Source organism: Sus scrofa, chromosome 2 (genome assembly GCF_000003025.6).
Source record: "Sus scrofa isolate TJ Tabasco breed Duroc chromosome 2, Sscrofa11.1, whole genome shotgun sequence".
Taxonomy (NCBI): Eukaryota; Metazoa; Chordata; class Mammalia; order Artiodactyla; family Suidae; genus Sus; species Sus scrofa.
The window spans coordinates 103551935-103565581 of NC_010444.4; the positions used below are offsets into that span (position 1 = coordinate 103551935).

The 13647-nt window shown below is 36.2% G+C and overlaps 1 protein-coding gene across 3 annotated transcripts in view; it reads left to right on the plus strand.

Moving 5' to 3' along the window:
* ERAP2 (endoplasmic reticulum aminopeptidase 2) overlaps positions 1 to 11548 on the plus strand; it is a 53058-nt gene extending 41510 nt beyond the window's left edge. For 2 of the 3 annotated variants that reach the window (XM_003123801.6, XM_013994998.2), the window contains 6 exons: positions 1368 to 1524; positions 2021 to 2205; positions 4980 to 5141; positions 5657 to 5797; positions 7757 to 7838; positions 8517 to 10253. In XM_003123801.6, the coding sequence (XP_003123849.6) occupies positions 1368 to 1524; positions 2021 to 2205; positions 4980 to 5141; positions 5657 to 5797; positions 7757 to 7838; positions 8517 to 8660 (871 nt within the window). In that variant the 3' untranslated portion in view covers positions 8661 to 10253. Of the gene's footprint in view, positions 1 to 1367; positions 1525 to 2020; positions 2206 to 4979; positions 5142 to 5656; positions 5798 to 7756; positions 7839 to 8516 lie in introns of all 3 variants that reach the window. The other variant, XM_021085395.1, reaches the window with a different exon arrangement.

A 13647-nucleotide genomic window follows, 5' to 3' on the forward strand; every position in this document is an offset into this window, starting at 1 on the left:
ACTGATGAAGATTCCCAAGAGCTTTTCTTCCAATGTCCTTCCCCCACAAAAAGCCACATTCACCCCTGCTTTGCCAGGAGGTTCTCCAAGAACTGCAGCCAGGCCCAACCCAGATTCCCATGGAGACCCTGCTTTGCCCTCAGACCCAGTGCACAAGAAAGTCTGTTGTACCTTCCAAGAATGGGGTCTCCAACTTCCCCTAGTCCTGTGGAGCTCCTGCTCACAAGCCCCACTGTCCTACAATGCCAGATGCTCCAGGGGCTCTTTCTCCCAGTGCCAGATCCCCACATGTGGATCTGAACTTTGATGTGGAGCTCAGAACTCTTACTCCCATAGGTGAGTCTCTGTGATACAGTTAAATTCCAGTCCTTGGGGCTTCCCACTTGGGAGGTATTGGGTTGCTTATATCATGTAATCGCCCCTCCTACCCCTTGATGTGGCCTCCTCTTTGTCTTTTGGAGTAGGATGTCTTTTTGAAAGTTTCTGGTCCATTAGGTTGAAGATTGCTCAGATTTGGTTGTAACTTTTGTTGTTTTTAGGAGAGAAGTGGAGCTCCAGTCCTTCTATTCTGCCATCTTAATCCCATCTCTCTAACTATTATGCTTAACCTGGGAGTTGGGTGTTGGCAAGAATGTCTTATAGATGCTGTGAGGACACAAGTCTTCACATAAAAACATGTGAGAACCACTTTACAAAGGTGACAATATAATGATTTATTTCCTCTATGAATGATCCCCTAACGTTTTGGTATTCAGAATAGAAGTTTTGTTATTTGTTCTTCTCATTAATGGAAATTGCAGAGAAGGCATATCACTTTAGAATCTAAGCAGATTTCTTTAAAAAGTGAAAACACTTGTTAGGTCCCACTCAGAATAACTGCTGTTTCACTGTTAGGCTCTAGGAAGGGCTTCTAAAAAAGAAAAGACATGCTCCTGTCCTCAAACCTCCAAATTCACTTTCAGGAATAATTCAAACCCACAAATCAAGCAATTAGAGAATGACAGAATATATGAAAAAAAAATGATTTAATTTGGAGCTAAATATTGTTAGCTAATGTTGATTTCATTCACAGACCTCTCACTTATGTTAAGTACTATTCTAAGTCCTTCATCTGTATTAACTCATTTCACCCTTAAAACAGTAGGATTCAAGTATATACCATTATTACTCCATTGCATGGAGGAGGCAGCAGAAATCCAGAGAGATTAAATAATTTGCCCAAGGGGCAGAGCAAGGATTTATGCCAAATGGTCTGAATATAATGCACTGCCTCTGTTATTGCTATCTAAATCATATTTGTTTTAATATTGACAATATGGAGAACTATAAGACATGCACAAATCACTGACATTTGTCTTATACCTCAGTGCAGGAAGGTTGACCCTAGACAAAGCCCTTGACCTGACTCACTATCTCCAGCATGAAACAAGCATCCCTGCCCTTCTCCAGGGTTTGGATTACCTGGAATCTTTTTACCACACCATGGACAGAAGGAATATTTCAGACATCACTGAAAATCTTAAGGTTGGTATCATTTTCAGAAAATTCACGAAGTAGAATATGCAGTGCCTAGAAGATCAGTGAGTCTTATTCTGCTTTGTGTGACCCCTTGGGGTTAAATCTTGGAGAACCTGAGGAAACCAGCTGATGGCACAGCACAGTCAACACCTCAGCACCTAATGGCTGGATGTCCCTCATTACTTGTCATCCCCATCCTAAGAGCTAGGTATCATGATCATGACCAAAACATTCCTCCTAAGGTGATTTTGCCTCATATTAATTGATGTTCCCGTCTATGATAGGTATTTAAGTTGTGTTTCTAATGGAGAAACTAACTCTATTTCTTAAGCCTGGTGGGTGGGGGCCAAAAAAAGAGAAGCAAGATATAAAGATAAGTAGTTCTATGTTTGGAAAAAGGTTCATGCAGACAGTTTAGAGTTGAGCCCTTTAGACGGGTGAATGTTAGCTGTGTTAAGAACTATATTTAGCCTCTGTATAAACCACCCCGTGATCTCTGCAGCGTTACCTTCTCCAGTATTTTAAGCCAGTGATTGACATGCAAAGCTGGAGCGACGAGGGCTCGGTCTGGGACAGAAGGCTTCGCTCATCTCTCTTGAAGCTGGCCTGTTACCTGAACTATGCCCCTTGCATCCGGAAGGCAACGGAACTCTTCTCTCAATGGATGGAATCCAGTGGAAAATTAAAGTAGATCTAGACTTCTGTCCTATTCTTTGTTCCTTTCACTTTGATGTAAAAGTCTTTGATCATGCAAGACATTAGATTTAAAACCTTTTAGTGAGGATAGAAAAAAAAAAAAACAGACTAGGAATTACATACTCTTGTTTCATATTCCCACATAATAAGTGCTCAGTAGATTTTGTGGGAAATGAGGTTTAGGTCGCTGTAGGGGAGAGCTAATAAAAGTTCCATACCAGAAAGATTGCCAGAGGGTGGAAGTGGGGATGGGGTGCCCAAACTCTAAGAGTTATGCTTTTTAAAGATAAAAAGCAATATGAAATATACATGTAATCTGAACACCTGTGATTAGTTGATGAAAGTCAAAAAAAAAGTAGGGATGCCTTTTTTAATGTGTTTACTTCCTCATTAACTAATACCAAACTGCAGATCAAGCCTTGGCACCAAGTTTCAACTTTGATAAGAAACTGATGATTTGGACCATCTGAAGGATGTATGTGGTAGCAAAATTCCTTTTTTTTTTTTTTTTTTTTTTTTTTTTTTTAAATGCTGCATGTGTGGCATATGGAAGTTTCCAGGCTATGGGTTGAATTAGATCTGCAGCTGCCTGCCTACTCCACAGCCATAGCAATGTGGGATCTGAGCCTCGTCCATGACCTACACCACAGCTCATGGCAATGCCAGATCCTTGACCCAATGAGGTAGGCAAGGGATTGAACCTGCATCCTTGTGGATACTAGTCTGGTTCATTTCTCCTGCACCATAATGGGAACTCCTATGTGGCAAAATTGATTCTGGTTGTTATTATAATCAGAAAGATGCCCAGTGATCAAATGGGTTATGCTGCAGTTCCGTTTCGAAGCTGCAACCCATAGGTGTGAAAAGACCCCATAATCTTTTCATTGAAGCACTGATTTCTGTCCAATACATGATTTTGTATTGTTACTGTTAAAACTCTGACTCTGGGGTTGGATGTTTTGAGAAATTAAATCTTTATGTAAATTAAGGAAAATTTGTTTTTTTAAATGGAAAAGAAATTTTCGCAACTTTAGTACCATGTAAAGTAGTGGTGTCAACTTTCCCTCTGCCAAATTATGACATGCTATCATAATTTTTCTCCGTATAACTAGATCTCAGTGAGCTTTTTGAAATCTCGTTTGAATTCTTCTTTTAAAAAAAAGTAATTTATTTTCTTCCTTTTGGACTTTTCCACTCTGTGATTTAAGTTTAAAATCAGTTTCACGAAAAAATATATCTTTTAGCTGTATTTTTCTCTTCTTTTTGTTCATGTTTGAATGAAGTATATGAGTGAGACTAAAACATAAACATTCTGCTGCCCCTTAACACAATAGAATACTATTCTGTCCTTATGCTAGTTACAAGAGGGATGATCTTATCTATAGTAACCCAAGACCAATAGATATGATGGTTTAACATGATGAATAAGATGCTCTTCCTATGAAAAAATTCTGCATAAATTTCATTTGTGCTAGTACATAAGAATACATAATTAAATATTGCAGATTTCTTTTTTCTAAACTCCAAGAGCACTAGTATTAATCCTAAGGGAACATTTCCTTTTATAGATTAATTATTTACATCATTAATTCATGAATTCAAAATATAATGCTTTGTATGTTGCCTGTGTGCCAGTCATTGCTGGTGGTGACAAGGATAAAGCAGTGAGCAAAACAACTATGCATCCTGCTTTGAAGGAACTTACAATTTATTTGTTACCAATTTTCATAAATTTGTACAGTAAAATATACTAAAATCAAAATGTAGGTTATAATTTAATTACTTAATTTTTGTTTTATGTTTTAAAGGCATTTGGAATATTTAAGTACATATAGTATAATGGAAATAGCATAGCATTAGAATTATAGTTCTAAATCCTCTTTCTGAAAGGTTAGCATGTCACCTTGGTGCAAGTTACTTAACCTTTTCAAGCTTTATTTCCAATTTTTAAAAATTAGGATAATTTTTCCATCTCACTGGATAGTTTTGATAGTTTTTGATAAGTTGTACAGAGACTAATACCATCCCTACCATATGGTCTTTGCATGATAAATATTTCCTGTCCCATCTCCACTTCTCTGTGTTGTAGTTTTTCTAAGCCATCAATATATCAATTATTATTGAGCTAATGATATTTGGGATTAAAAATCATAGCCCAATTAGAATTAAAACTAGTTAATATCCCACCGGACAATAAACGCCCCAAACCGTGGTATTTTCCTTAGGTGGACAGAAAATAATAATACTGCATCTTATCAGTTTTAAAGAATTGTAAAATGACTGAACTTTAAACAACTGTACAAAATTACAGTTCTTTAGACCTAGAGAGTCAGATAACCCTCAGACAGGCTTGCTAGAAAATACTCTTAACGTGACATAAAGAAGCAAATAATAATCTTTTTTAAAAAATCGTATAGCACCAATATAGGCTATTTAATGACAGAAGTCTGTATAAACCAGTGCTTTTATATTTCAGAAGTCATCTCTTTTATCACACCATCAACTTTCCATTTTCATCTCCAAGTAGGTTAAAATTTTATGACCGTTATCTTTGCTGACATTGATCATCAGTAGGAAGAAAACCACAAATAATTTGCAAAGTAAAATTACATAAAATATTTTTTATAAAAATTTGCCATAAAAATATTTAATATGCTGAGTATTAGAAATAACTCAGAGGTGATTCTGTTATAGCAATTTAAAATCATAATAAGAGTTTTTTCTTTAATAATTTTTTTTTTTTACTTTTGTGTTTAATATTACAGTATCCCATCTGATGTTTTAAAGATTGTGTATTCTGTGGGTGCTCAAACAACAGAAGGATGGAATTACCTTTTAGAACAATATGGACTCTCATTGTCAGGTGCTGAAAAAAACAAAATTCTCTATGCATTGTCAACCAGCAAACATCAGGAGAAGTTGATAAAGTAAGTGAATTTATCCAAATTGCGAAAAGTAAATTTACACATATTCGAGGAAGTTGCTAAAATTTCAGCAGCCCGTTTCAAAGACATCATAATAATTGAATCAGAATTGAACTGTTTTGACTTTACTTCCAAAAAGATATATCAGATATACTGATAAAATGCAAATAGTGAAAATAGATATTCTTTAGGTATTAATCTTGTGAGTGATATTAGATAAAGAGCTGTTTTACATGTAGAACCTTGGAGGAAAATTATTGTCAAAAACACGTTCTTGCATATAAGATGCTAATCAAAGATTTTTTGAAATAATAAATGAATAGCATCACTGCTAGAAAAAAGTAAAAGCTTAACTGAAACTCTTTAAAAAATGTTAGCCAGCAGAGAATTTATCACGGTTTTTGGTACATTATATTTTTATCATGCTTTTTTTCTCTCTTTTAATATATTGGTCGCCAGTGTTAATTTCCATTATGTAGTACATACCATGAAAATTCAAGTGGTTTTTATTTCTCCAGATTAATTGATCTAGGAATGGAAGGAAAGGTTATCAAGACACAGGACTTGGCATCGCTTCTTTATGCGATTGCCAGAAATCCAAAGGGGCAGCAATTAGCCTGGAATTTTGTAAAAGAAAATTGGACCCATCTCCTTGAAAGGTTGGTATTTGTTTAGGGCCAATGTGTGTTCTTCCACCCAGATATCTCGGTTGCCTAAAACCAAGTGTAATCACATGTCCCTTACAGCATATAAATTATATCATTTTTACTCAAATGGTTTGAAGAAGTCTATCAACTGTAAAATTCACTAGCTCAGATTAGCCTTTCCAGGTATAAGGGAAAGGAATGAAAAGAAGGAATGAGAAGCAGATTTCTCTTACTCAGCTCAGGCAATGAAGAATTGCTGGGAATAAGAATGAGTTGAGTTAAATCCAGTCATAACCACCCCATCTCCCCAGTCTAGCTCTCTCTCCAGCCCAGAAGAAGCCAATGAATCCATGGATAGTGCATCAAACATTATTTGTTGTTTTAGAGGAACATTATTTGTTGTTTTAGAGGAAAAGAACTTCAGTAATTTTGATGAGGGCTAATCCCTACTCCCAGTTCTTCTTGGGAGGTGTTGCAGTGGAAAGCTTAGAGTGGCTAAAAGAAATTCAATCAGAGGTGTTTTGGAAGCCCCCTTGGAAACTGGATCAGTTATAGATCTTTAGAATTTCAACTTCAGGGAGAACTAGAGCTCACTCCAATGTGTTCCTGAACCTAAAATAGCCCCAGAAAAATCAATGATTAGATTTCATTGGAATGTATGGGATGGCATTGTCTTTACTTACAGAAAACCTCCTGCTAAGATTAAGATGTTCAGCCATTCCTTTTCCAAATCCAGAATGTCATTTATGAACTAAATGGAAAATAACCTGAATGAGAGAGCTGTGCATTTTGCTCTGTTTATCTTTAGCGTCAGCTAGCATCGCTGATGTCAGTCATCCTGTTCCTCTTTGCCCTCATTTCTTAGCTATAAAGGACTTGGTGTCCTCACAGACAGCTTTGTGTAAGCCAAGAGCACACTTCTGCTTCTCTCCCAGACCTTTGGGTTGATATCCACAATAAATTAGAAATTCACTCTTTCCTTCCCTCCTTTTTTCCTTCCTCCCTCCCCGCCTTCCTTCCTTCTTCTTCCCCCCTCCCTACCTCCCTTCCTTCCTCTCCCTCATTCCCTCCCTCCCTCTCTCCCTCTCTCTCTCTTTTTCTCTCTTTCTTTCTTTCCTTCTTTTTAAATATCTTAAGAACCCCACTGGAACCATTGGTTTTGTCATTTGCATGACTGACTGTTTCCTCTGGAAATGATCAGACTTTTCTGCAATGCTGTAGATTTATTTTGTAACTGGAAATTATTTCCCGCTCAATCATATGCAGAGCCCAGGCTTGGGACCATTTTTGAGATATTTAGATGTATCTCTGCTCTGCTTTTCAGCGTGAATCCCTTTGACCTGTGGTAAAAATTCTCTTTATGAGACACTGTAGTGAAGGGAGCCATCTGTGGCGTCAGTGAACCAAGCTCAACCAACGATGCCCCAATAAGTACAATACTTAAGCACAGTGGCATCCAAAATGAGATGGGAAAGCATGTTAGACAATACCTTAGTGTGTAAGAAGGAAAATATTACTATGTATATTATTTCTTATCTTATGCTCTTAAATTTTCCTTTTTACCTTTAACATAGTACGTACATATAATTCATAAATAAAAATATGTACATCTGGAAATTCTATGTCAGAAAGCCTTTATTAATGGGGTGCATAAAAAATGTAGAGAATTTTGCTTTAAATATAAACATAAACATAAATATTGCTGAACAAGCTCATCATATTTCCTCAAAAACTTTATATTTTTATCTTATGGTAAAATTTGATAATTTCCATAGCTGTCAGATTTTACTAGATGAATATACGTTATTTTGTGGTAATTAATAATATCCATTGTAATGCACATGGTTATCACATGGTTATTAATGTTATATATTTTAAATACATAGTATGTTATGTATGTTTGTATGTATGTTATGTATAAAAGGCCATCATTTTTATTGCTTAAATCCATGAGGTTCCTTTTATTTTCAGATTTGAGTTGAGCTCATTTCCCATGAGAATAATCATCTCTGGTACAACATCTCACTTTTCTTCCAAGGATGAGTTGCAAGAGGTTTGTGACTCTCTGTTGCTAACAATTTAAATATAAATGTTCAAGCTGCAGAATTGAAAGTAGACTTAGCAGTCTGGTTTGAAGTTGTGTATTAAAAGAAAACAAGCTGTTTTTACAATGTCCTATAGCAAGTAAATGGAAGGGATAGGACTAATGTTTGTGATATTCTGTATGAAAATGACACTTAAGAGATGAGTCAGATTATTTCATCCATATTGTATCACCACTGAGAGACTATATTGAAGAGTGCTTAAGGTTATTTTTAACAATATTTTTCTTGTTGGTAATGCTACTTGTCTATCCTTTTTAAAAAGCATTCTGGCATTTTACATATTTCCACAGTAAATCTTGCATTTATTTTCTATTTAAGCGAATTCAGAATTCTAGAACTCTAATCCCAGATCACTGCTTACTCTATAATTTGGCTCAATCACTTATCTTCTTATCCACAGTGTATTCACTTGTAAGATTTGTCATTCTTGTCTTACTTTATCTACTGTTTTAAGATAAAGGGAAATAATAATTATGCCAAAAAAAAGTGAAGAAGACAATAACCTTTTGGAGGTTAGCAGAGCAATGCTTGCACCTGTGTTTGTATAATTCACAAGCTATTTTGAAACCCTTTGGAAAAGAAGGTGTTTTATGAACTGTATCGGTAATTCTTTTGTTATTTTTCAGGTGAAACTGTTCTTTGAATCTCTTCAGACTCAAGGATCATATTTGGAAATTTTTCAGATTGTTTTGGAAACCATTTCCAAAAATATTAAGTGGCTAGAGAAGAATCTTCCCTCCCTGAGAAACTGGCTACTGATTAGTATTTAAATGGTCAATAGAAACAACACATCAGATGCAAACGGTCTGCGTGAAGTGAGCAAAGCTCAGGTCAGACTTCCAGATAGTGTAACCAGTAAGAAGCCTCAAGAAATCAGCCAGCACAGCTACCATCGCTGGCTGACAGATGTTTGATGCTGGGGTGGAGGACGCCCAGTTCAGTAGCCTATTTTAAAGTAAACTTCCTGAATAACGGAGATGTGTGGAGGTGTAGATAGATGTAGCTGTAATAGTTTAGTCCCAACACAGACTGTGTGCATTACCATTATGCAACTACTATTTTGCTTTTCTGATGCTTTTTAAACCTTGCATAGTATACTGGAATTAGCCCATCCAATCCATATAAAAATCTTTCTTGTGCATCTTTTCATCTCCTTATGCTCTCACTCCCTCAGCTCACCCTGCATAGTTTATTTAATTTTTACCATTCATAGAAAATCTGAATCAAATTTAGAAGCATAAAATTCAGGAAAACTGAGACTTTATCACCAACTCTCAGATTACTAGAAACTAGGTGTCAAAGTTTATCAAGGACACCAAGAGGTCCTCTTGGCTTGAGCCTCACATCCAAAAACAGCCTCAAAAATAGCCTTTTGAAACTAAAAATAGAATCATCATATGACGCAGCAATTCTATTCCTGGGCATCTATCCAGAAAAGGCCATGACGCGAAAAGATTTATGTATCCCAGTGTTCGTTGCAGCACTATATGCAATAGCCAAGACCTGGAAGCAACCCAGATGTCCATCAACAGAGGAGTGGATAAAGACATGATACATATACACAATGGAATATTACTGAGCCATAAAAATGAATGAAATAATGGTGTTTGCAGCAACATGCATGGACCTAGAAATTATCATGCTAAGTGTAGTCAGGCAGTGAGACACAAACAACATATGCTATCTCTTATATGTGGAATCTAATAAAAGGATATGATGAACTTATTTGCAGAACTGAAACTGACTTACAAACTTTGAAAAAATTATGGCTACCAAAGGAGACAGGTTGGAGGAGGGGAGGGATGGGCTGGCAGCTTGGGATGGAAATGCTGTAAAATTAGGTTGTAATGATGGTTGTACAACTATAAATGTAATAAAATGCATTGAATTTAAAAATAACCTTTTGAGATCCTCTCTGAATGAAGTAAAATCTGTAGTCACAGAGATATAGGTTAGAAAGATGACAAAAAGATTTTAAGGAGAGAAGACTCTGAAGCTGAAAGAGAGGAAAGGGAGTAGTCGTGGACTCTGCAATGAAGGCAATTCTCCAGAAAGGACCGATTGGGTAAGAAGCTATGGAGGGCAGTGTCTATTACCTATTTATGAGTGTTGTGTACAGATGGCGTTTGATAAATAGGTGTTGACTGTGTGAAGTGGCACCTAGAAATGAGGGAGAAAAATAGGAAATGGAACCTAGGAGAACTCAGACAAACCTACTTGGCAATTTTGCCTCAGCTGGTCCTGCTGGTACCTGATTGTATAATTCTGTGTCGTATATTATGCATTATGTATATATCTTGTGTGCCGGTCCTCATTGGCTCAATGTCTTGTAAAAGCCTTAACAAGTAAAACTTTAACTCCTGTTTTGTTTTTAGTTTTCTTTGGTCTCTGCATACCATAGGCCCTCCACAAACATTGCTGGCTGACTAACAGCCTGTGCTGGCAGCTATCGGCCAGAGGAGGAAGAAAATGTCTGAGTCAGCCTAGACTCAGCCAAGAACTACAGTCAAGTGTAATTTTCTGCATAAATATTGCAGGATCTTTGCATGCTCAAAAACAAACAAAATTCTGAAGGACACATTTTATGAGAATGAACCTTAGCCATGCTCTATTTTAGCATAGCTGTAAGAAATAAAAGAAAATGAAAACTAAGTATCTTCAGGAGGGTAAACATCTCCCTAGAAAGAGCAAGTCAAAAATTCCAATTAGAGATCATCTCTAAAAATATATTTTATATCCTTTGATTTTTGCTAAAGACAGCCTGTGGTCGGTTTTCATGGCTGGAGCAGCAACCCCCCTCCCCGCCCCTCCACCAACCCTACCATTTGGTGACCTAGCTAGGCCCCTTCTGATGCAGGACCTAGATATTAACAAAAACTTGGTTTCCCCAGGACACCATTATTTTAAACTCTCAGGTTAAAATATCAGAAGTGTACAAATTTGTTTGCATACAATCTACTATTCATATTTAATAGTAATAGCAAATACCTCTTTAGTGCTTATTTTGTGCCAGTCTATGCTGGGGTGTTCATCTTATTTTCACAATAACTTTGTCCTCAGTTTATAAAGGAGAAAATAAAACCAAATTTGCCCCAGTCAGAGGCAATGGTTATCAGTATATTTACAGAATTATGCACTTATTAACATGATCCATTTTAGAATATTTTCATCATGCCAACAAGGAAGCTATATCCATTAGCTGTCACTTCCTATTCTTCTCGCCTTTCTCTTTTAGGCAATTGCTAATCTATTTTCTCTTTCTATAGATTTGCCTCCTTTGGACATTTCCAAAAAAAAATCAAATAATGCAATATATGATCTTCTGCAACTGGCTTCTTTCATGGGCATTTGTATTGTTTATGCTCTCTAGCTATTATGAGTAATGCTCCTATAACTATTCATGTACAGGTTTTTGTGTGAACATAAATTTTCAATTCTTTTGGGTACACACCTAGGAGTGAAATTACTGCCTCATATGGCAACTCTATGTTTAATCTTTGGAAGAACTGCCAGACTGTTTTTCAACACAGCTGCATTACTTCTATCAGTGGTATGTGAAGTTTCCATTTCTGTACATCTTTGTTAACATTTATTATTATCTGGCCTTTTGATTCTAGCCATCCTATATCTAGGTCTAATGAAGTGATATCACATTGTAGTTTTATTTGCATTTGTCTCATGGCTAGTAACATTGAACGTCTTTTCATGTGTTTATTGGCCATTTGTAAATCTTTGGAATAATTTCTGTTCAGATCTTTTGCCCATTTTTAATTGGATTACTTGCCTTTTATTATAAGAGTGGTCATATATTCTAGACACAAGTCCCATATGAGGTATAGATATTGAAGTATTTTCTCCCATTCTTTGAATTGTCTTTTCACTCCTTGATGCCATCCTTGAAAGCCGATTTTTTCCTTCATACTTATCTCCCTAATTTCCATTAGAAAGATGTCATTATGATGAGTTGAATTGTGTACCCCCTAAATTCATATGTTTAAATCATAACACCCAGTACCTCAGAATGTAAGTTTATTTTGAAATACGGTCAGAAATGTATTAGTTAAGATGAGGTCATACTGGAGTAGGTTGGACCCATGCTTCAATCTGATTAGTGTCTTTATTAAAAGGGAAAATATGGACACTCATACAATGGGGAGAATGACATGTGAAAACTGGAATTAATTTGTCACAAGTCAAGGAAATACCAGAAACTAGAAGAGAAGCCTGGAACATATCTTTACTTGGAGACTTCAGAAGGAACCTGGCCCTACTGACACACTGATCTTGGGCTTCCAGCCTCCAGAACTATGAGACAACAACCTTCTGTTCTTTAAGCTGCTCAGATTGTGAGGGTTTTGTTTGTTTTTGTTTTTGTTTTACAGCAGCCCAACAAACTAATATAAATGCCTAAGATATATTTTCCATTTTGGTAGTTACTTTCAGGTCAAAATTCAAGGTTTGATAATATTCATCATTTCTAGATTTGTAATCCCAGTTGTATTGAACAATCTCAAGGAAAATTACATTGAATTGGGCTCTATATCTTTCCTGTACAAGTATCTTGGGGTTTTGAAAAAAAATTATCAAAATTTTATTAAAATATATCAGTATTCATACCATCAAGTGGACATTTAGGTTGCCTACCTAACATTTTGGTTGTTTAGCCCCTTTTCCTTTCTGAATAAGAAAAATGACCTTGTCCCAGGCTCTCTTCTTCCTCCATATAAAATAAGGGAAGTGATCCTAGACTTTGCTTTGTCTAAGAAACCAATCCCAGTAACCCTATTTTCATTTCCAGTAAATGGCTTAGAAATATACAAAATACAGTTTTGGCAAGTGAAACCTAGGAATAATTCTTGTCCGGTATTTCTGAGAAAGGTTTCCTTTCTATTAAGAAAGAGAAATCGAGGAAAAGATTCCTTCTTCTGCCCCTGCTGCAGCCACCTTTTTGACCACAGGGGCCATAGTCTTTCAAAAAAGTGCTCAGAGAGTGCATAGAGTGAGCAGTTGGGTTCTTGATGAGGTTGGGGAGCTCTAACTGAAGACTGCCTTGTCTCTGGGTTTTTTATGTGATAAGGAAAATTTCCTTATTGTTCAAACTAGTTTAATTCAGCATTTTGTTTTTTGTAGTCCGAAACATGTGAACTAGTTTATAACTTCTTCTTCTGATAACCTTTCACTTCATCTGGCTGAATCTTTTTGCCAACGTCTAAGCCATACAAGAACACTGTTGGATAATTATTCTGCTTCACTCCGTGCTCCAAACAATTCTTAATTTGATATAACTTCAAGCATAATTGATGCAGAGCAAGTGTGCCGCAAATAGGTTTCATGGGTAAGGAGATACTGACTCCTCCAGTCCTTGAGGGTAGAGTCTGGATTTGCTGGAAAGCTCTCAGTGGTCATCTGTGTCCTGGCAGCAAGCAGCATCCTCCACTTATTCAGGAGGGCTGAACAAATGTCATTTTCAAATGTGTGCAACAAATTAATGTATTTCTAACTGTTTATTTCAAAATAATTAGGGAGCATATTTAATAATGCTAAACTAAAATGACATGGAATACCAATAAATTCTATTGGAATATCAATTAAATGTTAGTGAAATAACTGTCTACTAACCTGAAGTTAGCTATATTTCTCTTTATTTTATATTCCTTCCAAGGATTATTGTCACTGACCTTAATTACCCTGCAGGAATAGAAAAGGAAAAGGAAATTCCAGAGTTCTGGTTTAGAACACAGACTACCTGGGTTCCAG